Source organism: Akebia trifoliata, chromosome 9 (genome assembly GCF_017979445.1).
Source record: "Akebia trifoliata isolate Shusen 1 chromosome 9, ASM1797944v1, whole genome shotgun sequence".
In the NCBI taxonomy this organism is placed as follows: Eukaryota; Viridiplantae; Streptophyta; class Magnoliopsida; order Ranunculales; family Lardizabalaceae; genus Akebia; species Akebia trifoliata.
Genome location: NC_141383.1, coordinates 6,584,407 through 6,609,265, shown reverse-complemented (window position 1 = coordinate 6,609,265; position 24,859 = coordinate 6,584,407). Strand labels below are relative to the sequence as shown.

Here is a 24,859-nt window from a genome sequence, read left to right as displayed (position 1 = left end):
TGTTTCTCAAAAGACCCAGATCTCTAGGAACTTCCCACACTTTTCAAGCAAGCATCACTTTCCAAAGAGAACAATACCCTAAAAACCTAGACAAATTCCCACCTGACAACTATGTCTACATCTCTTTTAAATTTTGCTCTCCAAACTTTTTTAGCATGTGGCTGAAACCTCACAACAGTTCTCCTACGTCTACCAAGTAGTCAATCTAAAACACTCCCTAAACCTTTTCTTCCAAAATACTCGATCTTTTTATCGCTTCTCATAGCCATCCTACTCAGCCCTATCCCACCTCTTTTAGAAGATCCCAATCTACCAAGTTGGTTTTTGTTTTGCAGACCACAGCCCATTTCCAAACCCCAAAGCAATCTTCATCCCCTTCTTGGGACCCTTTTCGTCCTTCTCAGGCGGAGGAATAGGCTGGACATTTTTCCTTTTCCGGATCACACCAACCCACGAAATAAACCTCTAAAGATTTCACCCCCTTAAACGTTTCCTTCATCTTCTCTTCTGGATCAAAATGAACCTTCAAATAAAGACTCAATGCCAACCATCCCTTTCCCTCAACGCCCTCATAGAAGACAAGAATTTGCGTCCTAGTCTTTTCCTTGAACAATTGCAGTTTGACAAATTTTCCACTCCTATTCATATTCTCTAAGGCTACCAAAGTTCTTGCATCCAAACGATGCTTCGCCCACATCACTTTGGCTAAGTCTCCAACTGAACCTAAAACCTTGCTCAACCATAAACCTTACTCAGTCAACAACACCACCTTCGATTCTCCTTTTCTACCTACCTCTATTATTTCCACATCTTTACAATTCTTCGACCAACATGGTCTAAGCAAGAATCGCTTCACTTCCACTTGTACCTCAGTCATCTGAAATTTGTCCGCTTCTTTACTACAAACTCTAGAGTAAGTTTGAGAAAACATGGAAGATATTGATCTTTGCACACATTCTTGACTGTGCAGTTAATGACTGTCATGCCATTAATATTGGAGGTAGGATTCTCAAGAAATTATTATAGTCAGCGATTGTTGGGGCATTTGGAAAGAGAGGAATAAAAGAACTTTTCGAGGGGAAGGACAAAAACTTGTTTGACACTATATTAGCTATTAAAACCCTAGTTTAAAATATCATTTCGTTTCGAGTTTATCGGCTGAAACATTTCGATTTTTCAATCTTCTGAAACGAAACACCACGAAATTGAAACATTGATTTTTTTTGTTTAAACTTTGGATTTCTCGGTGAATCCAATAGATCCAAAAGAGAGTAGTTGAGATAGCAAATCTGAGAGATCCAGAGAGAGAGGGACCTCAAACCTGATCTTCCACACTAGAATTCGTGCTTTTGAGGTTGGTCTCTTCTTTTCCTAATTTCTTTCTTCTTCTTCTTCTTCTTCTTCTTCTCCATATTCTTCGCTCTAGGTTTTTTTTTCAATACAAAACCCCGTTTTCAACTAATAATATGCCATTGACCACAGTCTCCTATCAAAGACGTAAGGGATTTAGTAAAACTCCCTCCATATTTAGGTAATATTTTAGAAACCCCCTTATTTTCAAACTCATAACATGTCCCTTGACTTGGGGCTCCTCTAAAAGACTCATTTTGTATCAAATGTATCGTATGTTTTGTGAATGTTTAAGTATCGTTTCGATTTTTGAAAAACCCGAAACATTAGAATGAATCGATATTTTAAACCATGATTAAAGCTAACATGTTCTTCCAGGCCAAGATCCAAAAAGAGTTTAGGGCAACATTTTGTCTGTAAGTGGGACTCAACGATATATGAAGATTAACAGAAAGCAAGTCTCCAGTTGGTGCCTTAGTTATGGGCTGACTAGAATTCATGGCATTGAATTCATCTTGAACTGTTATCCTTCTGTCTTTAATGAAATCCTTACTCTTCTCTAATAAAAAGTGGGGAAAAAGAATCATCTTACTCAACCAGAAAGGCTTGCATTATGTTTTTTTACTTTTTTGATAAGTCTTTGCATTATGTTTTAACTGCTACGATAGAAGGAGGGGAGGGGGAGGAGGAGGAGGAGGAACAGAGGCATGTCCATGCAAATCCATGGCTTGAGACACAATTATGGAGGAAAAAAACAAATTCATTCAGCCAACCCTCAAATTCCAGGGAATAAGGCTTTGATGATAGATGATGGTCATGCAAGAGAACACCAATGAATATCAGGTCTTATACTTCAATATGATACTCACCCCAGGTTAAGAAGGCCAGCAACTGTGCTAACGCTGATATCAAAATCCACTTTGGGTTGTATGATAAAGTTCCCTTCCCTGATAGGCTAATCCACACACATTTTGAAAGCAAGTCACGATCTAGCATTAACATTAAAAGCAGTAGTTATACATACTACAAGTCTACAACGATAGACCGAAAAGACGGAACCATTTATGTAAACAAAGCTACAAACCTCTCGTATCAATAATGCAAATCTGCCTTCACATAATCTAACTCTTATGCACTCACTTTCTGCCAACTTCCCATTTGAAGGTGTTCCAGGAAGCCTTAAATATATATCAGTAAAATTCTGAACAGAACTACAGAACTTTGCAGGGTCAAGTAGTTTCAATATGTCTTGATATGCAACCTGGAACATAGATTAAGAGGTAACATAATATGTTATAGACAAGCCACTTTATATGAATTGAGGGTAGTACATTATTGAAGACAGTTTACCTGCTTATTACTTTTCAGAACAAAAAGTGAACTCTCGGGAGAAAGCACAGGATCAAAGTCATTTCGAATTTTAAGCTGAAATTAGATTAGGTAATTTCAGAATCAATATGACATAACCTTATATCTCAAAGTTTTCAGTAGGGATGGCAATTTTGCCCTGCCCCGCCCCATTTCCACACCTTTAAACAGTTTTGGGGCTATTTTGGTATTAAAAATGAAAAACTGAGTCAGATTCTGGGCGGGGACGGTTTTGATATACCCCACCCCGCCCTGCTCCAATTTATATATATGAGTCATGCTGGAGTGACCTCAAGATTGGACCTCATATCACACATCTTGACATGAAATTGGATAGGAACCATAGATGCTTTTTCACTCGTATCTCAAGGAAAAGCATCTATGGTTCCCATACACTTTCACGTTAGGGTGTGCGATGTGAGGTCCAATCTTGAGGTCACTTCATCATTATTCTATATATATACCCCTCATAATAAATTGAGGGATATGGATGTGCATCATCTAAAATCTTATTAAGATTTACTTTGATTTAAAAACTCGAGACTTCCCAAATTGATTAAGAAAAAGGAAAAAATTTGTGTTAAAAGGCGGTGGGCAGGGTCAGGTTTTAGAAATACTATTAGGGGGGTCGTAGCGGGATTGGGGTGAATACTATTAATCAGGGGCGGGTTAAGCTAAACCCGGCCCAAACCTGCCCCATTGCCATCCCTAGTCTTCAGCAGTGTTAAGAAACACGAAGACAGTCATTTACTGCTCAACATATTCCATGAGAAGCTTTCTCAAATAATTCCCAGTATACTAACATGTGCATGAACAAGATGGGGTTCAATGTGTTGCTGGAACATTGGAAACACTCTCGTCATTATTTCATTCTGGGATACAAAAAATCCAACTCTGTTCTTGTCCCTTTGAACTCTAGCGATCAGATGTGAATGTACACCTCCAACCTATTGATTGCAAATAAACATTTAGATAGTAGGGTTTTTTTCTTCTCATTTGACACTGATATGAGAAATCTAGAAAGAAAGAAAAACCTGGCAAATAAAATCCTCAAATAGAGACAGAGTAGTAATCAATACTCACAACAGCTATCCAGAAGTCAAGTGATTTCCGGATATCAGGATGCAAAGCATACACTCCTTCAAAAATTACCTGGTCAGGCAAATAAAATAAAATATCAAGGAAACTAAAGCAGGTTAACTAGCATCACTAAAGATGAAATACAATATACAAACAGGTAAAGGAAATCACTAGCGAAGATATCAAAGCAGGCCATGATCACAAACGTTATGGAGCAAGTTGTGTTAGATTTATGATCTCTGACACAATGGAAAGCAAGTGTCAACCATTTGCACAAACAATAAAACTAGATTTGAGAAAGGAGGAAAAAGCCTGACTGGGTCAGTTACAAGACAGAACTAACTGAAGAACTACAAATGTTAAAATAGCTTAATAGCACTGATCAAAATAATAATAATAATGATAATAATAAAATCGTAAAATCAAATAGAGATGATGAATTGATTGTGCTAAAAATTTAGAATAAGAATGGTGGGCAGTTGACGAATTATTTGTGTCACCATCTTGAGAAAAGGAAGGTATTATCCAAGTGACAGGACAAAGCAACCAACCGGTGGACAAACTTAACAATAGAGCCTGATATCCTCTCGCAATTCTAAGGAGTTGAAGCAAAAGACAAGATTAGAAGGGCACCCCAGCCATTGGGCTTCAAAATCCTGGATAAAAGTGAAATATAAAAAGAGAATAGGGGGTGGGCAACCCCATATGTGGTTGTTTTCAAAGATCCATCTACACCTTCCCTTCCATATAGCCCAACAAACCACAAAAGGTATTAATTTCAAAAGAACCTCTCCATAGTTGAACGCATTAGATCTCAATCCCATAAGAACGTCAAGAAGGTTCTTCGAAAAACAGGATACCCCCAAGGTTTGCAAGATCCGCCCACATATCCCTAGTGAAGCAAGAATGGATTTTTAGTTGATTGGACAACCCTCCATTATTGTATAGGATTCTGCAGTTAACAATAATCTTCTTTGTGTTTATCAGGTTGTCCACGGTTAAGATTTTACCAAGAACTGTTGTCCACATGAGGAAGGTGACCTTAGAAGAAATTGAACACCCCAAACTAATTTTATTGTATATTGTGAAATTTCCATTGGAGTTCCTATTCACATCCTTTTCTCCCCCTCATCCTCAACAACCCTCTTATTTTCAAGAGCTTCACACATTTTGCTGAAAGTATATAAAGATGGAAATTTCTTCTTAACTTCACACCCCGCTCCCCGAACCCAAAACCATGTATTTTCCCAAAATCCAACTGCCACTCTCCATTTCCTGCCTGGATTGCAATATCTTCTCTAAAACTGTCTAGATTTTAGTTATTCCCAGACTTCTTTTTTTATTTTTTATAAGCAAAAACATAATTTTATAAAAAGAAGAGGCCAGTCAAGGTGTGACCAACCTACAAGAAAACAATAAAAACTACACAACAAAGGTATTATATATATCAAGTCCCATCTTCCTATGATATCCTCAAAGAAAATTCCTCTAAAGTCCTTGAAAACTTTGCACCAAAAGAAAAGGAGACACAAGATAATTATAATTAACTTAGAAGCCTATTCATTCCCTTCAAAGATCCGACGATTTCTCTCCTTCCAAATCCCCCCACCCCACCAAATGGCAAAGGGAATGATACTCCACTGAATCCTTTTGGAAGCCAAGAAGGGGTAGCCAAGGGAAAACCAAGACTAAAAATGATAAATGATGGATGCTGGCAAGCAACTTGTAATGCCAAAGTCAAAAAATGTGACCAAATCTCTATAGCAACTTTACAATGTAGAAGAACATGGTTTTCCGAGTCCTACTCCCATGAATGCTGGAAAGCAACTTGAAACACCAAACAAAGTCATAAAATATGACCAAATCTCTGTAGCAACTTTACAATGTAGAAGAACATGGTTTGCCAAGGCCTCCTCGCTTCTACACATCAAATAAATTTTGGTCGTACAAAGAACCCTTCACATAGGCTGGTCCATCGTTAGGATCCTCCCAAAGTCGCATTCCAAATGAAGAATGATATCTTTGATGGAACCTTCAAGCCCCAAATGGCCACACTCAGAAAGAAAGGTTGACCACCATGTCCTAATGAGAGATAAAACAATTTTACTGAGAATTTTCCCTCCCTATTAGGATCCCAAATTCTCTCATCACTTCATTCAGAAATCGACAAAGGGGCACCAGTACATGAAAGGAAACTAGCAACTTGATTCATTTCCCAATTATTAAGATGCCTTCTGAAGCCAAAATCCCAAGATAGCTCCCCATCTCTTTTGACAATGCTAGAAAATAAATTACCCTTATCATAGAGATTTAGGAACTACTCCTTCAGGCTAGCAGTTTGGCACCACAGGTCCTCCCAAAACTTCACCATGGTCTCATTTCCAACCTCAACCCGTGTTCTCAACCAAAATAAGAAAAGGACCTCCTACTTCCATCTATACATCCAAATTTACTAACAAGGAACTTCTACCATAATATATAGGGTTTCACCCCAAGCATTCCACCACTTTATCCCACAACCAATTCAATCTATAAGATGGGTCGTGCCACGGTATCTCCCCTCTACCAAAGATGGGTTGGGCCATGCTCCCCTATATCCAAGATGGGCATTGCTACGTATTTGTTATTTGGTTTTGTTAAAATTCCTTATTAGGATTCTTTTATAGTTGTCAAGTGTCTTGTTACAAGATATTAGACACTAAATGCAACCCATTTTCCAAAAATTCCTTATAAAGCAGCCTTTTGACACTTGTGACATGACTTCTCATAAGATTAGACATTAAATGCAATACATTTTTCAAATATTCTTTATTAGAAGTCCTATGACACTAGTCACGTGATTTGCTAGAAGAAATTATAAACATTAAAGGCAATGCATATTTCAATATTTGAGCAGTTTGACGACTGTTAAATAACTAGTCAAAAGAAAATTGGAAATGCAAGGAACATTAAGAGAGGATGTGGAGGCTAGGTAATGAGCAAACCGAGACGAGACCACCTAATGAGCTTGACTTTCATACTCAAACCTAATCCTTTAAATAAACGGGCCTGGTCTAGACCAGCCCAAAAACTTGAGCAGCTAATCTGCTAACCCAAGTTCAATCCATGATGGGCCCAACCTAGCTCCTAGCTCGGAGCATTTTCAATCTCAGTCCTATAGCTATCTTATAAAATTTTCCTTTAATTTGATCGGTATGCATCACATACCACTCCAAAAGCATGCCTCCACTTTAACCATCTAGCTTTGATTTTTTATGAAACATCTTCCTCAATCTCTCCTTTATGTATAACAGGCAAGAGGTAAGGAAAGTGTTTGATTTGGGCTGTTTTTAAACCATCAACTTTTATGGTTGGCGTATTTTTAAACCATCAATTTTTTATTGGATATTCCTCAACTCAGGTGTCAACAAAATTTACACTCTACATACTCGATCTTGGTTCTACTTACTCTAAAGACCAGGACCCCAACACCACTCTCCATAATTCTAGTTTTGAGTCAACTCCATTCCTAGTCTCATTAACTAATAATCTAACATTACATCGCAAACAACATATGTCAAGGTAAGTGCTCTTGGATATGAACAGTTACCTCATCCATAACTAAAGCACACAAATAGAGACTCAAAGTTGGTCCTATTGTAAATCAATTGCAACTAAGAATACTACTCACAATTCCCTCATACATGTCATTAATGATGTCAATGCATTCATTGGGGACACATTTCTTTTCCAATGCCCACTAAATTAACTCTCTAGATACTTTGTCGTATGTTTTCTCTAAGTCAATAAACACCATACGGATATTCTTCATCTTTTCTCCATCGCTTTCCTAAGTAGACACATTGCTTTGATGGTTGATACTTGGCATAAACAAATTTGTTCTCTACTACATTCATTTTTTTTGTTAACCACTATTCTATCTGTGGAAAGATATATTATATCTTCCCTTGATTTGTGGCCTGATTGTGATTTGATTAATGTTAGGAATCTATATACAGCTGTTCCTAAAGACTAGGGATGTGATTGAGAAAGAATTAGTGCTGCTGAATATAGGGTTTCCTAATTTAGTTAAGAGTCCTTTTTTAGCTCGTGTAATATCTTGTATATATAGCCCATTAAGAGGCTTGAGTAAAATATACAGAAATATACTTTTTTCCACATGGTATCAGAGCTTCTAGGTTTCTAAAACCTGGGCATCATTCTGGCCTTCATCACCATTTTTCCTAGCCTTCATAGTTGGATTTTTTTCACATTTTCTTTCTCCTTTCTATTTTGCTCTGTTTTCTGAAGGCAAAACAAATTATTTCACATGTTCTGTTACCAGCCTTCATTGCTGGTGGTTTTTTGTTTTCTACTGGCCTTAATTGCCAATTTTTGAAGAATGTCAGAGACTACATCATCTACTCCTATTGTTCAACCGTCCCACTCAGTGGAGGAGGAGCAAACGTTGCGCACCACAAGCGAGCTGCAGAACATCCAACCTGCATATCGCCTTAATGGCAGAAATTACTTGAAGTGGTCTCAATTGGTTCGAACTTTTCTAAAAGGAAAAGGAAAATTGAGCCATTTGTTGGGAATAGGACCGGAAAAAGGTAAGGCAGGTTTTGAAGCGTGGGATGAGCAGGACTCAATGATCATGTCTTGGTTATGGAATTCCATGACGCCTGAAGTTAGCGATACATGTATGTTCCTGCCGACTGCTAAGGCGATCTGGGATGCCTTGAATCAGACCTATTCCAAGGTCCATGATGCAGCACTGATTTACGAAATCAAGACCAAGACAGCAGCAACAAAACAAGGGAATAGAACAGTGACTGAATATGCGAATTTTTTGCAAAACCAGTGGCAAGAACTGGACTATTATCGTGTGATTGATTTGAAATGCAGTGAGTGTGCAGTTGTAATAAAAAAATTTATTGAGAAAGATAGAGTTTATGATTTTCTCGCAGGTCTAAACTCTGAATTCGATCAAGTGAGGATTCAAATTCTGGGGAAGGCAGAAGTTCCATCCCTTAATGAGGTGATTTCGTTGATACGGACTGAAGAGAGTCGAAGGGGAGTTACGCTTGAACCTCAAACGAATGACGGATCTGCACTTGCAGCCTCTGGCAACAAACAACATGGTCTCAACTTGGAACAACCACCAAACACTGAGCGTGGAAGAGCACATTCATCAAAGGGAGCAAACCGAGAGGAGCTCTGGTGTACATACTGTAAAAAGCCTCGACATACAGAAGATCGTTGCTGGAAAAAACATGGAAAACCCTCAACAGCCAGCCGTGAGTGGGGAGCCAAAGGAGGACAGCTGCAACGACAAGGTCAGGCCCATGTAGCTGCACAATTGACTCAAGATCAAAGTCAAAGTTCGAGAGAATTCAATAATGAAGAAATAGAGAGGCTATGAAGCCTATTGGGGTCTCTTGAGAAGCCTTCGTCTGGTACTTGTTCTTTAGCCCTATCAGGTGAACCTTCATCTTCTCTTGGATTAAATGTAACAGATAAATTGCTTGTGGATTCTTGGATTATAGACTCAGGAGCCACAGTCCATATGACACATGGCTCAAACCAATTCAAAACTTATACCCCATGTCCAAATAATAGGAAAATCACTGTTGCCGATGGGACTACAATCACTGTAGCAGGTGTAGGAGATATCCACATTACCCCTAGTCTTGTCCTTAAAAATCTTCTACATGTTCCAAAACTGTCCACTAACCTTGTGTCCATACAAAAACTTACTCGAGACTTACATTGTCACGTTACATTTTTTTCTTCTTACTGTGAATTTCAGGACCAGGGTTCGGGGAAGAGGATTGGACTTGCTAAGGAGAAGGATGGACTTTACTACCTTGAGACATCCTATCAACCGAATTTGATCAAATCGAGTTTATCCTCTTCTTTTTTGTCTTCATCCAATAAAGATGTCATCTGGTTATATCATTTTCGTCTTGGACACCCGTCTTTTGCAGTTTTACAATTCATGTTTCCTTCTTTGTTTAAGGGATTGGATATCAAAAGTTTTCATTGTGACATTTGTGAGTATGCAAAACATACCCGTGTATCTTTTCCCATTAGCAATAAAAGAAGTTCCTATCCTTTCTATTTAGTCCACAGCGATGTATGGGGGCCCTCAACAGTTCCAAATATCTCTGGTTCACGGTGGTTTGTCTCTTTTATAGATGATTGCACTAGGGTATCTTGGATATTCTTACTCAAAAATAAATCTGATGTAAGTCATGTTTTTCCCAATTTCCATACAATGATTCAGAATCAGTTTGGTACAAAAATAAAGAAGTTTAGGTCTGATAACGCTAGGGACTATTTCAATCAGGTCTTGTCCCCCTACTTTCAAAAGGAGGGGATTATACATGAGTCGTCCTGCATTAAAACCCCACAACAAAACGGGGTAGCTGAGAGGAAAAACCGTCATCTCTTAAACACTACACGAGCACTCTTGTTTCATCATAATGTACCAAAACAGTATTGGGGGGAAGCTGTGCTTACATCAGCTTACATCATAAATAGACTTCCTTCCCGAATATTAGGATCAAAGAGTCCAATGGAAGTCCTTTCGACGTTCTATCTCAACCTTAGTGCCAACAGCAATCTTACTCCTCGAGTATTTGGGTGTACTTCGTTTGTTCATGTTCATAACCGGGGAAAATTGGATCCTAGAGCCATTAAATGTGTGTTTGTCGGATATTCACCTACTCAAAAGGGCTACAAGTGCTTTCATCCACCCACCAGAAAATTGTACGTCTCGGCGGATGTCACGTTTGTGGAAGACAAACCGTTTTTTACCAAGCCTTATCTTCAGGGGGAGACTATAATAGAAGATAAGGATTTTTTTCCACTCGATTTACCTTCACCTTCAGTTCACCTTGAGTCATTGTTATCACCCTCACTTCATCCTAAGCCACCCGAGTCACCCTCTCCATCTCCTGCTTCGTCATCCAAGTCATCTAAGTCTTCCATTCCACCCAAGTCACCCGAGTCCGCATTGCCTGAGTCATCTGTTTCACCCGAGTCTCCAAGGGATAACAAAATCTTTGATCAGTTTCGGCATGAACAGGTGTACGCAAGGAAGCTAGGTTCAACTCCAAATCTGAGGCAAGTTCAAGCCACTACTCCGACCCCTGATAATGAGGTAACAGTATCAGAACCCGCTCCACCTACTACTCACCAACTTCCTGAAACACAGATAACCGATCTAGACCTACCCATAGCTGTGAGGAAAGCAACTCGAGAGTGCAACAAACGACCACTATACCCTTTATCTCATTTTGTGTCCTTCAAAAAATTCGCACCATCCCATAAGAGTTTTCTCACGAGTCTAAATGAAATTCCTATCCCAAATACTTTATCTGAGGCATTGTCTAAAGAGGAATGGAGGAAAGCTATGAGGGTTGAAATGGATGCATTGGAGAAAAATAAGACATGGGAGTTGGTAGATCTACCAAAAGGAAAGAAGACAGTAGGATGCAAATGGGTTTTCTCTTTGAAGTTTAAGGCTGATGGATCCTTAGAACGCTACAAAGCGAGACTTGTTGCTAAGGGGTACACCCAGACGTATGGAGTAGATTACCAGGAGACTTTTGCTCCAGTGGCAAAAATGAATACTGTAAGGATACTTTTGTCACTAGCCGCCAACTTTAATTGGGGACTACAACAGTATGATGTGAAGAATGCTTTTCTTCATGGTGATTTGGAAGAAGAAATCTACATGAGCATTCCACCAGGATTTGGTGGTGTTGAGGGGAATAAGGTATGTCGGCTAAGAAAAGCTTTGTATGGCTTGAAACAATCTCCACGTGCCTGGTTTGGAAGGTTTGCTAAGGTAATGTTGGCTACAGGATATAAGCAGAGTCAAGGAGATCACACACTTTTCATCAAACACTCGGCCTCAGGGGGAGTCACAGCCTTGATAGTTTATGTTGACGACATAATTGTGACCGGGAATGATGAGGAAGAAAAGCAAGCTTTAAAACAGTGTCTGATCAAGGAGTTTGAGATAAAAGACTTGGGAAAATTGAAATATTTTCTAGGAATTGAGGTAGCTCACTCCAAAGAAGGAATCTTTATTTCTCAGCAAAAGTATGTCACTGATCTTCTTAAGGAAACAGGGATGTTAGCAAGCAAACCAATTGCAACACCAATTGAGCAGAATCACAGACTTGGAGAGGTTGCAGGGGATCCAACAGTAGACAGAGAGATGTACCAGAGGTTAGTTGGAAAGCTCATCTATCTTGCCCACACACGGCCAGACATAGCATACTCTGTGAGTGTTGTCAGTCAGTTTATGCACAATCCTAAGGAGATTCATCTTCAAGCTGTTTACAGAGTGCTTCGTTACTTGAAGACTTATCCTGGAAAAGGAATAATGTTTAAAAGGAAGTCAGAGCTTGTCCTTGAAGCCTATACTGATGCGGATTATGCAGGGTCTCCTGTAGATCGGAGGTCTACCTCAGGTTATTGTACCTTTCTCGGAGGCAATTTAATAACATGGCGGAGCAAGAAACAAAACGTTGTAGCCCGATCAAGTGCAGAAGCTGAGTTTAGAGCAATGGCACATGGGGTTTGTGAATTGTTATGGCTGAGAATTATTTTGGGTGATCTGAAGATTAAATGGAGTGGGCCTATGAGACTCTACTGTGACAATAAATCAGCCATTAGCATAGCGCATAATCCAGTGCAACATGACCGAACTAAGCACATTGAGATAGACAGACATTTCATCAAGGAAAAGCTGGAAAGTGGATTAATTTGTACTCCGTACATTCCCACAAGAGGTCAGTTAGCGGACATTCTCACAAAAGGGCTGAACAGTGCTATGTTTCAAGAGATTATTAGCAAGCTGGGAATGGATGATTTATATTCACCAGCTTGAGGGGGAGTGTGGAAAGATATATTATATCTTCCCTTGATTTGTGGCCTGATTGTGATCTATGTTAGTGTGGAAAGATATATTATATCTTCCCTTGATTTGTGGCCTGATTGTGATTTGATTAATGTTAGGAATCTATATACAGCTGTTCCTAAAGACTAGGGATGTGATTGAGAAAGAATTAGTGCTGCTGAATATAGGGTTTCCTAATTTAGTTAAGAGTCCTTTTTTAGCTCGTGTAATATCTTGTATATATAGCCCATTAAGAGGCTTGAGTAAAATATACAGAAATATACTTTTTTCCACACTATCGCTATTTGCTAAAGTTCCATAGTGCAGCTCCTAAGTTTAATAAACTTGATAGCTGGTACAAACCTAAATGTCTCATTTATTCTTATATATAGATATCTTCCTAAAAGTATAAATTATGATTTGTTATACATGGTAAGATGAAAACTATTTTAAATAGTAAAATCTGATCAATAAAATAATAAGTATTTTGTGTATTACGCTCCTACATAACCCCATGTGTTTTCTTGAACTCCTTCTTAGTCCGCCTTTTGCTTTCTTCATACTCCTTATGTGCATAAGATATGCTTTTCTAATCTTTTTAGGAGGACTACTATGGTGCTTTGACCTTGAACCGAGACTCATTACACCACAATGAAAATTTAGATGCATCAGTTAGCATTTTCATAAAGCTAATTTTTTAAGTTTAACGATCAAAAAAAAAATTAAGTTGCAGGAGAGAATTGTACACGTATACCTATCAAAAAGAGTGAACACGTAAGATGTGATTTTTGCCCGAATAGATTGAAATTGAATATTAAGATTTTTCTTAGACCAACTTGTAAGATTTGAATAATATATGTTTCGATCTTTAAAAAATTGATATTTTTTCTTGTTGATCTAACAAGTCAAAGTTCGCCATATTTTAGCAAATGATAGTCATATAACAATGACATCAACGAGCATGTTGGGCATAAAACTGATCCTAATAACTCAAAGCTAAAGAATCCAATGCATCACGTATTTCACGCTTAAGGAATGGAATAAGGAATCATGGTCTCCCTGGGTAATGGTTTAGTTTCTGATAGTAAATGCACTTGACCTTTGTTTCCTAAAGCACATGTGCTTAAAAAAATAAAACCACCACTAGGGAAACATGACAAGAAAGCACTAGAAGCAAAATGCAATTCAATATTGATATACCACTCCACAATCTTCGGAAACTTGAAGTTCCTTGAATCCACTCCGAGTACCATTCTCTAAGTCAAAAATTGGCACTTTCGTTCTTCGACAGTTCTTTATGTCATCAATATTCTGCAAACAAATTGTGGAAATGAAATCTTTAATAGACGCAAGAATCCAAATGCCCATAAATGCTGAATGTAGATTAAATGATTCATAAATATAAGATAAAAGTTCTCTTTTATCAGTAATCTTTTATTATAAATCAGAAACTTAGTTCTATCAACCATTATGAAATTTAGAGCATTTGTTGTAAGAAAAATCAATTAACATAAAAAAGGCGCCTTCTGTTGTCTTTAAGATGGGCCATTTTTCTCAAACTCAGATGCAACTTAATGAGAAGGGTATCACTTTCAGTGTTTAAGGAAAATATATGCACATATGACAGCTTTGTATATTCCTAAGTGCCAGTATTCTAGAATAATGAGAATCTAAAAAGAGTGGGACTTGATTGTCTAAACATGCCCTTAGAAAAAACCTATTTTCACTGCTTACTCGCATTTAGAATCTTAAATTTGGCATTCCATGCCAAAGCAATCAAGTACATGTGTGAACAAAATGAATCAATAATTTGACCTGTTTTTTTTTTTCTTTTTTGTTGCTAAGCAAACAAGTTAGTGGTCAGAAATTAGAGGTGAAGCAGATTTAGAACCCTGGTCGTAGTATCAACACTCTCAGACTTTAACCAACTTAGCAAGCTGGCACCTTCAAGAATATGACCAGATGATGGATCAATGAACATGCTAAAGAAGATAAGGTTATATATGATACCTTTGAAAGCAAAGACAGGTCAAGAGAGCCAAAGTCGTCATGCTTGAACTCCTTTACTTGTTCAGATTTATAATAGCTTTCAAGGGAAATGACTTCACAACCCACAATATTTGCCATTTTATGAGCCAAACTAGTTTTCCCAGATCCACTTGGACCTCCTGAAATGATTACATAAGAAACATTTCACTACCTGGACAGACAATATGAACTACTAAATGAGTACAGGAAGGTTCCAAAATAAGAGGTCATCAATTTATGTCCAGTTTCAAAGAAAAATAGGCAACAAAACTCAGATTGAGACAGATTAAAAAAAATAATAATAAATAAAAACTAGTTAATAAATTTAATTGGCATCTCAAACAAGAACCAGGTACTAAACCATGAAATTTTTGGACTTCTCATTGGCCCAACTTCATGAATATTGGATGCAATCAGTATTAACAAAAAAATGAAGGAAAATCTAATGACAGAAGAATCAGCTCAGACAACCTGCCTTGAGATGATGAAGGATAGAACTATGTTACCTGATTTGTGGGTTCACTCTGGTTCGTGGTTCACCACTCAAGAATGAACCCGATTCGTAGAGGTAGACAGAGGTGATGGCATTTGAAGGTTGAAGTGAGGAGTAGGGTGAAAAAAAGACTGAAGATGGCAGATTTTGGGAAGAAAAAAATTAACTTTTAATTTTTTATAGGTTGAAGATGAGGGTATTTAGTCATTTTACATCAGTCTATTAATAAAGACCAAGGTCAAAGGGGATGCTATCAATTTAAGATTTTAGGGGGATATCTCAAATATTATCAACATGTGGAGAGGCATTTAAAAAAAAAAAAGGAAAATGCAGTTCTTTGAGTTCACTGCATTTCACGAACGGAGAGCGAACTGTATACCGTGAACTGGTTCGGTTTGAACCAGTTCTCGGTTTGGTACCTTACCAACGAATTAGGTAACCCTGGAAAGGTTTTAAAGTTGCTTTGTTTGTTTTTGTTAATAAATATTACACATATAACAAATAAACGGAAGGGTAATCAACATGTGGTGCATAGGGAACAAACCAATGCGTGTGAAGTGGCTCAATGCCACAGATTTGGTTCCATTGAATGTTTGGCAACCTATCGGTGAATCCACACTCAAAAATCATCTTTACCAGTTAGTCAGTTACTCCTAGCTGATGGATTTAAGCATCTTTTTTTCATTATGGACTTCGTGTACAGGCCCATAGAGCCCATGATAAAGTGTTCCCATCCATAAAAGAAGAGGAAGAGGCTCTCATTGAGATCAAAATAATAGGTAATAGGAATGATGCATCTTATACATTGAATGAAATTGAATTAGCCAATTCATCGATTCAATTAAACCTAAGTTTGGCTACTAGCTAACATAGGCTTAACCGAATGGACCGCAGAGATTTCAAGGGATGGTAAATAACAAAGAGAGTTGCTATTGCCACACCAATTTTTACTAACACCACACCAACTGTGTGCAATTCTTTGGTGATTTATATAGGAATTGGTGTGGCATTAGTAAAAGTTGGTGTGGCAATAGTAGCTCTCATAATAAATTACATATTGGTCTGTAATTGATCTACTGACATCAAGAGAACTACTTATATAAAATTGCACGCCCTAATTTTTGGCTTGTTGATGGTGCAAGGGAAGCCTATAGATTCAATGGTGTACATGACATTGCAATCCTTCACCTCACTGATAAAGAAGGTTCTTGAAAGAAATCAAAGTTTATGCTTAGTGAAAATTTTGATAATCACTTGCAAATAAGTTAATTTCTTTACCTCAATTAATGCGTATCAGAAACAGAGAGAGAGAGAGTCAATTAATAAGATTATATAATATTTGTAGAAAAATGAGTGATTGTATGGTAAACAAACAAAAGCACAATTTACCAATGCCCACAATAACTGGGTGCCCCTTGTTTTCCAACAATGCCTGAAATGAAACACCAAAGTTCGTATGAAGTGTGATGTAGACCAAAAACATTAAGAAATGTTAACCCTGAAAATTTCATAAAGGAAATCTGTACAACAAATTTCTATCGGTTTATCCAATGTAGCTTACCTGAATAGCTTGAACAGAAAGAAGCAAGCCTCTATCCAAGTCATATGAATCAGGCATTGGAGCAAGCTTCATTGTATCCCTGAAAGCAGAAGAATCTGCAGTTGTTTCATGAGAGAAGCCTAATATTATAAAATAACACTAACACACCTTCCAATATAGTTAAAAGAGAGATTCTAGTGCCACACCAACTTTGCTAATAGCACCTCAATTCATATGTAAATCACCATAGAATTGACACCCATCTTGGGGTGCTGTTAGTGAAAGTTGGAGTGGCAATAGAAGCTCTCTAGTTAAATATCAATTAATAAAATAAAAGGCTACAGGGTATAAAATAGAAACCAAGATACGCATCCTTCAAGCAGAAAACCATTCTAACCTATGACTTAACTGTCAGCATGGGGAGGAACTGAGGAAATGAAAGACCATGTTGCTAGCACAGGCTCCATTTTGGACTTTGTTGGAGATCGAGTCCATGGCTGAGCTAAATCTTCAAGCTTGTTAACAAGGCTTGGAGTAACACGGATCGGCTTTGGGGCACTGATCACCTTCTCTTGAGCCCCAATTGAAGATGCACTAGACAAAGGCGGTGGTGTATTAAGACGAGGTACACCTGTGATTGGGAGTAATGATTGGGTAAATCAACACAAGAAGTACAGACAAAAAAAGAGAAGTAAAGACGTGCAATTCATACCTCTACTTTCGAGAATCATTTCTAGATATGATTTAGTGATCCATGGCCCCTTGATACCCATCCTAGAAACTTCTGCTCCAACTACCTACACAGAAACCAAGCAGAGATGTAATTTTCCATGTCCAATTGTTCCCTAGCACAGGGGGTGAGCAATAACAAATACAGATGCCCAAGCACAAATTTTCCGTTGTGCTGTGCAGAACCAAAAACAGTTGCAGCATTAGATAATTTTTTACATAGGTCTGGACTCTGTAGTATATAACAAAATGAAACTACAATTGCAGCATTAGATAAAAATTCAAAAAATGATGAATGCAAAACAGAAGACTAGAGAAACTAGATCCAAATAAGAAGTGAATGACATACTTGAATCCATCTGTTCTGTTTAGTTTACTAAGATCCAATGTATAAAAAGGGCTAGTTTCAGAAAAATTAGTTCTAGCAATTCAATTTTAACTTTACATCTCTGACTCTTTCAATTCATTGTTATACGTGCGCACGCCTCAGTGCCACAGTAAAAGGTGAGAACTTACACTATAAAGTTCGACTCCATGTTTTGAGGAAACTATTTGCCCATTCATGAGCTGTTACAAACACTACACTTTGAGCTTAACTCATTCCTTTTCTTCTTCTTTTTTGGATAATCAAATAACATAGGACTTTATTAAAAAGGGCAAAAGGTGCAGAATAATATAAGGCAAAGCCAAAGAAGTCGAGGTTACTAACCTTACCAAATGAACAAAGCAAATTTGATCCTATAGTCGTCTTCTTTGTTCAATAAATGCAGTGTGTAAATGGGTGCTAGTTGGCTTGTCGAAGTTCTTTACTCCTTGAGTCGATCTTTCTCAATTTTAGCCCAAAGGACCATGTTCTGGGGGTAGATGAAGGAGGAGGCTATGATGCAAGCTCGTCAAACTCTGGGCCGGTTAAAATCAATCTCAATCGCCCACCAAGGGAGAAGGAAATTTCAGTAGGGGAGGCGCACTAGCCCGAGTAGCCTTTGAATAAGGGTAGTCGACCCCTCTCCCCCCTATCTTAAAGGCAAGCCTAAAGCCTCTATTTGAAAAGCCTTTTTTAAATCATAGGGAGGTAAGTTAAAGGAAATAGTGTGGATTCAGACTCACCTACCTGATGCTGACTGGCGGAGCTTATACTTAGCCTTTGAATAAGGGTAGTCGACCCCTCTCCCCCCTATCTTAAAGGCAAGCCTAAAGCCTCTATTTGAAAAGCCTTTTTTAAATCATAGGGAGGTAAGTTAAAGGAAATAGTGTGGATTCAGACTCACCTACCTGATGCTGACTGGCGGAGCTTATACTTGTCTGAAGCTCTTACCTTACCAACGAGCCGATATTCGATGGTGGTTGTTGGCCATAACTACTACCAAAAGGCTAAAAACCAAATCCTCAAAAACAGCCCCCAACAATATTTGAACAGACCACTTGAACAATAAGTCCTTCATGGAAAGAATAATATCCTGAAAGACTTCTTCCTTTCTCGCAAACATTTCTCTGCTTGGCTCTTTCCAAATTCCCCAAAAAGAAATTGCGAAGGGGAGCATGCATACTCTTGTCGAAAAGATGAGGATATACCAACCATGGCACACCTCTAAGACAGGAATGGGCATAGTCCAACTAAAATGAAGTGACCAAAAAACCAAAAGAAATAAGCAAAAGAAAAAATCAAAACAAATGATTCACGGATTCCACACTTGCTTTACACCAAACTGAATATGACAATGACTTAATGTTTGCTTCTAATGTGATCAACCCTAACAATTTATCTAACTCCTAAGGTTCTCTTATTTATAATAACATATACTAGGGATGACAATATTCCTAGACAAAGGGGGAAAAAACAATTGTGCATCATAACAATAAAAAGGTTATTCTACCCTTGATAAATATTTTTCAGTAGGTCTTTAATATTTTCTTTAATATCCATGAAAATAAAGATAAATGTCTAAGTAATCAAGCATTACTTATGTGTAAATACTCAAGGATAGATGCCATTAGATCCCCAACCACTATATCCTTAAATTGATGCTCCAAATCTTATTTTTCTTGCTTGATTTTAACCGGGATACTTAAGATCTTTGGATCTTCAAACTTTTTAGTCAACACCCATCAAAGCAAAGCTTAAGGAATGATTTTTCACTCTCTGCTACTACCCAAGATGGAAACATGAGTATGACTTGCAAGATTTGAGTAATGTGTTTGTTTCAGTAGTCAAATAAATGTGCTCTCCATAGGAAAAAACTCTACTACCTCCCGTGAACATGACCATGGACCAAGATGCAGGTCCAACAATAGGAAGAAGAACTATCTACGATGAGTGCAGGTTACATTGTCAAAAATGACGCTTACGACATTCGGACTCTATAAATACCAAAACTTCAGAAAATTAACAGATTTGTTTCACTCTCACGTTCTTTACGACTCCAAAACAAAACCTTAGAGAAAACCCTCCTCCAACCATTCTTCCTTGGTTTTCAACTCATATCTCGAGGAACAATTTGAAATCTTGATTTTTAAAAAGTTTGAAATTTTGACATGATGAAGTATATGGCTTATGCCACAAAAGACAAAGGAACGAAGCATCCCCCATATGCTACCATGAACAGTCATCAAAGCACAACCACTCAAATGCCAAAATGACTTCTATCTCTAAATATGTAGTAGGAAATCACCCCTTTAGTAAATTGCTAATTCTTGCATATACCCAAAAAGTGGAAATAAAAAATCTTTATTACTAAAAATCATACTACCAATCAATTAAGAATCCTTAATAAAACTACGCAGCCAAAAATCAATAAATACGCACTTTCCTATCTGTTCCCCTCCACACCATGAATGTCTCGCCAAGAGTATCGATGGTTTCAAGTGACATTGACAGATTGCCATCACTGAGAGATGTAGATGCACGTTTGTAACTGACTACAACAGTATATCCCAAAGCAAGCAGCCCACCTAGGGTCATCCGTCCCACCTGGTACAAGTGAAAGGAAAGGAAGGGTAAGAAAAGTCTCATAAAGATTACAAAGCATAAATAAAACAAAAAACGTGAGAATTATTCTGAAAACTATCATACAATGAATTCTTTGCTTGAACCAGTGCCTACCAAAGGCCTACAATTACAAGTGATATTTGGATGCAGTACAACCTTTTGCCTAAGTAGTTATGGAGACAAAGGAGGAACCATCTATTTCAGGGGTACCATTACTAAGAATATATATATACATGGATTAATTTTACAGGGGTACCTAGGGCTGGCAATGATCCAGATTTGAGCCAGTATCTGAACTGTTCCGATCTGAAAAAATAGGATTCAGACTTGAATATTTGATTAATCCGAAATTTTTTGGATCGGATTCGGATCAACCCCAACCCAATCCGATTATATTTTATAATACAAAACCTATTTCGGGTTTTATAACCACTCGTCTCCCTCTCTTGAGGTCTCAACCTGAGCATCCTCCTCAACCCCCATCACCTTCAACCTCTTCCTCTACAAGTATGTTCCTATCTCTCTCTCTCTCTCTCTGGTCTTTCTTTCAAGGGATAGGTTAGAGATGAAGAGGAGAAAGGGTTTTCTTAGCATTGAAAGAAGATGTAGTGAGAGGGCATTGTTCCCGGCGAGACCCACTTGCTTATCGCTAGATCTGTGAATACGAGGCTTGTAGGAAAGCACGTTGTTGATCGATCTGAAAATAGGGATTCTAAGAGCGAAGGTTGGGGCCATTGGATGCTTCAAACTTTGATCTGAGGCTTGCATTGATCTCTTCCTTACCTAGGTATCAAAGACGGCCATTGTCAGCTCTCTCTCTCTCTCTCTCTCTCTCTCATAGACACACCTAGGTTTCTCCCAAACCCTAGGTATCTCAAAACCAGATTTCACATTATCAGATCGGATCAAATTGATTTCGGGTTGAGATAAAACTTGACCAGATTCGGTTAAAAAAGTTATTGCTTTGATCGGATCAGATTTGGATCATGAGACAAAGATTTCAGATCGGTAATGAATTGATATTGATTCAGTACCGAACCGATCTATTACCAGCCCTAGGGGGTACCATCATGATCAGGACATAGAAAGTCGTTTGTAAGGCCCTAATTACAAAGACTTTAAGGCTTAATCATGCACTAAATTCCCCAAATAGACACAATTCATTAATAGTCCATGTTATTATTATTTTCGAATAAATTCTGATTTTTTGGCCTAATTTGGATTATTTATTCGTATAGTTCAAAGTCCCAAGAGCCAAAAGGATAAACCAAGACGATAGAAGACATACATCGCAGTCCAGGACCTAAGACAAGAATACATACCAAAATCTAGACCCATTGGGCCCACAAGCCCGTGGCACGGTGAACTCGGTAGAGAATGCCTTAGATTATTAAATCTAATCACAGAGATCGGACTTAGTATTTGGGTTTAATAGATTTAAAGTAATGTTCAAAATATATATATATATATATATTGATCAAGTCAACTAAGGTTGACTGGGTCAACCATTGTTGCCTCAAGTCAAGTCAAGTCAACTCTAGTCAAACAACTTTGACTAAGGTGCTATTTGTTAAACTGAAAAAAATAAGTGCTGAATAGCATTTAGCGCTGAAATTTATAAGCGCTGAATTTAAGTGCTGAAAAAGTTGTTTGTTTAGATGCTGAATCATGTTTGTTGCACATTGTTGAAACTGGTAAATTGTCTTTGTTACCCTTACAATCATATTATACATTGTTTGCATGTTTTAAATGCTTATTTATCATCAAACACAATAAAATATATTTTTTCTTGTAAAATTAAAATACAATTCATTTTTAAATAATAAATAATACTCAAATCTTCAATTTATAAATAATAATTTCTATTTATAAAAGCCCACAAATTTCAAATTAAAAATAATAATGTCATACAAGTCACCAAATTTTGAAATTAGCATTAAAAGAACTTAATTTTGGATGAATAATTTTCGATGGAAATGAAGGATGTGTAATTATAAAAGCACCCTATGTATTAATAAAGGCAATTCACACCATAGCCAAATTTTTTTGTTTTATATGGGTTATCAAAAATAATTTTTTTTTTTTTTAAAGGGACGATTTACGGTTCTTGAACTTGTTTTGATAGGATTAGAAGTTTCAGGATGTGCTGATTTTTGGTGAGGATGATCTCCTCATTGTAGAGATCATCCTCATAAAAAATCAACTTATTCCAAAACTTTTAACCCATATAAGACAAAATAATTTAGCCATGGTGTGGGTTTATTAATTTGTGGGGTGCTTATATACTAATGAGGAAATCATCCTCACCAAAAATCAATTCATTCTAAAACTTTTAACCCATATAAGACAAAATAATTTAGGCATGGTGTAGGTTTATTAATTTGTGGGGTGTTTATATACTTATCCATAGGATATAAAAGGTAATATCATTTTAAGAATAAGGGCATACTTGTCCATATCGAAAAAAGCGAAATGCTTACCGCTTCAGCACTTTTTTTCAGCGTCAAAATAGTGCTGAATTTTTTTTGCTTATTTTCAGCAATAAGCACTGAAAATATAGAGTAAACAAACGCGCTATTTTGACAAAAAGTGCTGAATTTATATTATTTTTTTTATGAATTTAAAGCATACTAATAGTTGTTGTTTTGTTTAAAAAAATTTATGACATGCTTGTAGTTAGTTTATACATGTTTTATACGTATTTATACATGCTAAAAATAAAATACATCAACTATGAAAGTTATTGTTTTTGTATAAAATTGACATTGCATATATGCTAGATAGAATGATCCAAATTTGTTATTTTATACGTACGTTATACGTGTTTTATACGTATTTATACATGTTAAAAATAAAATACAACTATGAAAGTTGCTGTTTTTGTATAATATTTTACTATGTATACTTAGATTGAATGCTCAAAACATTTGTTACTTTATACATACTTTATACGTATTTTGTACTTATCAAAAAAAGAAAATACAGCAACTATATAAGTTGTTTTTATATACAATTCATATATTTTATTCATATTTTATAGACATGCATGATTTTGAATAAGTTAAACTAATGGAGAATTTACTTTAATCGTTTTGGTGATAGATTTCCAAGAAATGTTTCTAATTAAAAAATTGAGTAAGAAAAGTCATTTATTAAAATAAAGTATGAGAACAAGTTCTCAATTGATTGTTGTGTTTTTAAAATACCCAGTTGGTGAGATACTTTGGCGTATGCCGTATAAGACATGAAAGAGAGAAAAGATGAGTTGATGCTTCAGTCATAGATTGTGTAAGACACGAATGAGAAAAATGCTTCGACTATTGGTCGTGTAAGACACGAAAGAAAGAAGAAAAAAAAGTGAGATGAGACTATACATTTAAGAGTGGTCTGGGTATTTAAAACACGTGTATGTTTTACTTTCAATATGTTTTAAAAAAAAATAAATACTTATATGTAGTATTTTAGTGATTTATTAAAGAGATTGTGAGAACCTATAAAGAATAACATGTTGTAACATTTTCGGAACGATGTGTTATTCTAGGATAACAGTTGAGTTGTTTGAGTTCTTATGTATTATGATATGCATAAGAACACAACATCACAACAGAAATCTGGGAATTTCCTTTCTATCTTTAATAGAGAACAAGATATAGATAGTTGTATGATTGATAGAGATTATCGAGGATCACATGCACGCTAGATTGGCATGGATGAAGATGACTAGTTAATGATCATTAATAGTCTAGAGTAGTCAAAAAAGAATGACCTACTTGATTTGGCCCATTTCTTAAGCCCTTGGTCAACGGCCAACCTGAGCCGGAAAGCATTTATCCAAATTGTGGCAGAGGCTGACCATAGAATCAGGAACTAACGGTGGGGTTCCACACTGGTGAAGTATTGGAATAATCGTATTTTGACTGAGATGTTCACATCAGTCGTGACCATCAACTCTCTATTATAATACTCTATTATTTGATGTTATATTTTGAACAATTGTTTCTTCAGATTTTAAGTGTTTCAATTTCCTACTAGGTTTTATAACATCGGTGTTTAATTATTTTCAATTATGTGTTGAATACCAAATATGCATGATTTATGAATTCCTAAAATGTTTAAACTGCATATAGGATGCTGTTATTTAGAATTGTAAGATTCCCCTACCGGGTAACTCCCCTGTTACTCATCCCTACGACATCACAAATTTCAGGCGCACCTAGTTTAGGTGATCCTTCTGAGAAGGCTCAGTACCATGGCCTTATAGAGTGGAACATGAGTACTACTAGTAATAAGTCTTAAACTAGATTTAGGTTTAAGTCTTTAACTGTCATTTTTTTGTTATGTAATTATGAACACCGTATTATGTCATTACTGTTTTATGTATATATGTTA

At 36.9% G+C, this 24,859-nt stretch overlaps 2 protein-coding genes across 2 annotated transcripts in view; one reads left to right on the top strand and one right to left on the bottom strand.

Moving 5' to 3' along the window:
* Positions 1 to 24,859, bottom strand: part of LOC147394213 (P-loop containing nucleoside triphosphate hydrolases superfamily protein) — a 73,087-nt gene that overhangs the window by 17,044 nt on the left and 31,184 nt on the right. Inside the window, exons 10-21 of the mRNA XM_086454559.1 lie at positions 20,288 to 20,452; positions 17,468 to 17,552; positions 17,165 to 17,386; positions 16,777 to 16,871; positions 16,605 to 16,647; positions 14,705 to 14,862; positions 13,895 to 14,005; positions 3,802 to 3,870; positions 3,522 to 3,665; positions 2,701 to 2,775; positions 2,435 to 2,611; positions 2,220 to 2,305 (exon numbers count right to left, since the gene is read on the bottom strand). Coding sequence (XP_086310685.1) covers positions 2,220 to 2,305; positions 2,435 to 2,611; positions 2,701 to 2,775; positions 3,522 to 3,665; positions 3,802 to 3,870; positions 13,895 to 14,005; positions 14,705 to 14,862; positions 16,605 to 16,647; positions 16,777 to 16,871; positions 17,165 to 17,386; positions 17,468 to 17,552; positions 20,288 to 20,452 — 1,430 coding nt within the window. The remainder of the gene's footprint in view (positions 1 to 2,219; positions 2,306 to 2,434; positions 2,612 to 2,700; positions 2,776 to 3,521; positions 3,666 to 3,801; positions 3,871 to 13,894; positions 14,006 to 14,704; positions 14,863 to 16,604; positions 16,648 to 16,776; positions 16,872 to 17,164; positions 17,387 to 17,467; positions 17,553 to 20,287; positions 20,453 to 24,859) is intronic.
* On the top strand, positions 7,726 to 10,541 carry LOC147394214 (uncharacterized). Its single transcript, XM_086454560.1, has 2 exons — positions 7,726 to 9,260; positions 9,590 to 10,541. Exon 1 carries the CDS (start codon positions 8,180 to 8,182, stop codon positions 9,200 to 9,202), a length of 1,023 nt encoding a protein of 340 aa, XP_086310686.1. The 5' UTR covers positions 7,726 to 8,179; the 3' UTR covers positions 9,203 to 9,260; positions 9,590 to 10,541.

Coding starts and splice junctions, on each gene's coding strand:
- LOC147394214 (XM_086454560.1), top strand. CDS start 8,180: ATGTCAGAGACTACATCATCTACTCCTATTGTTCAACCGTCCCACTCA.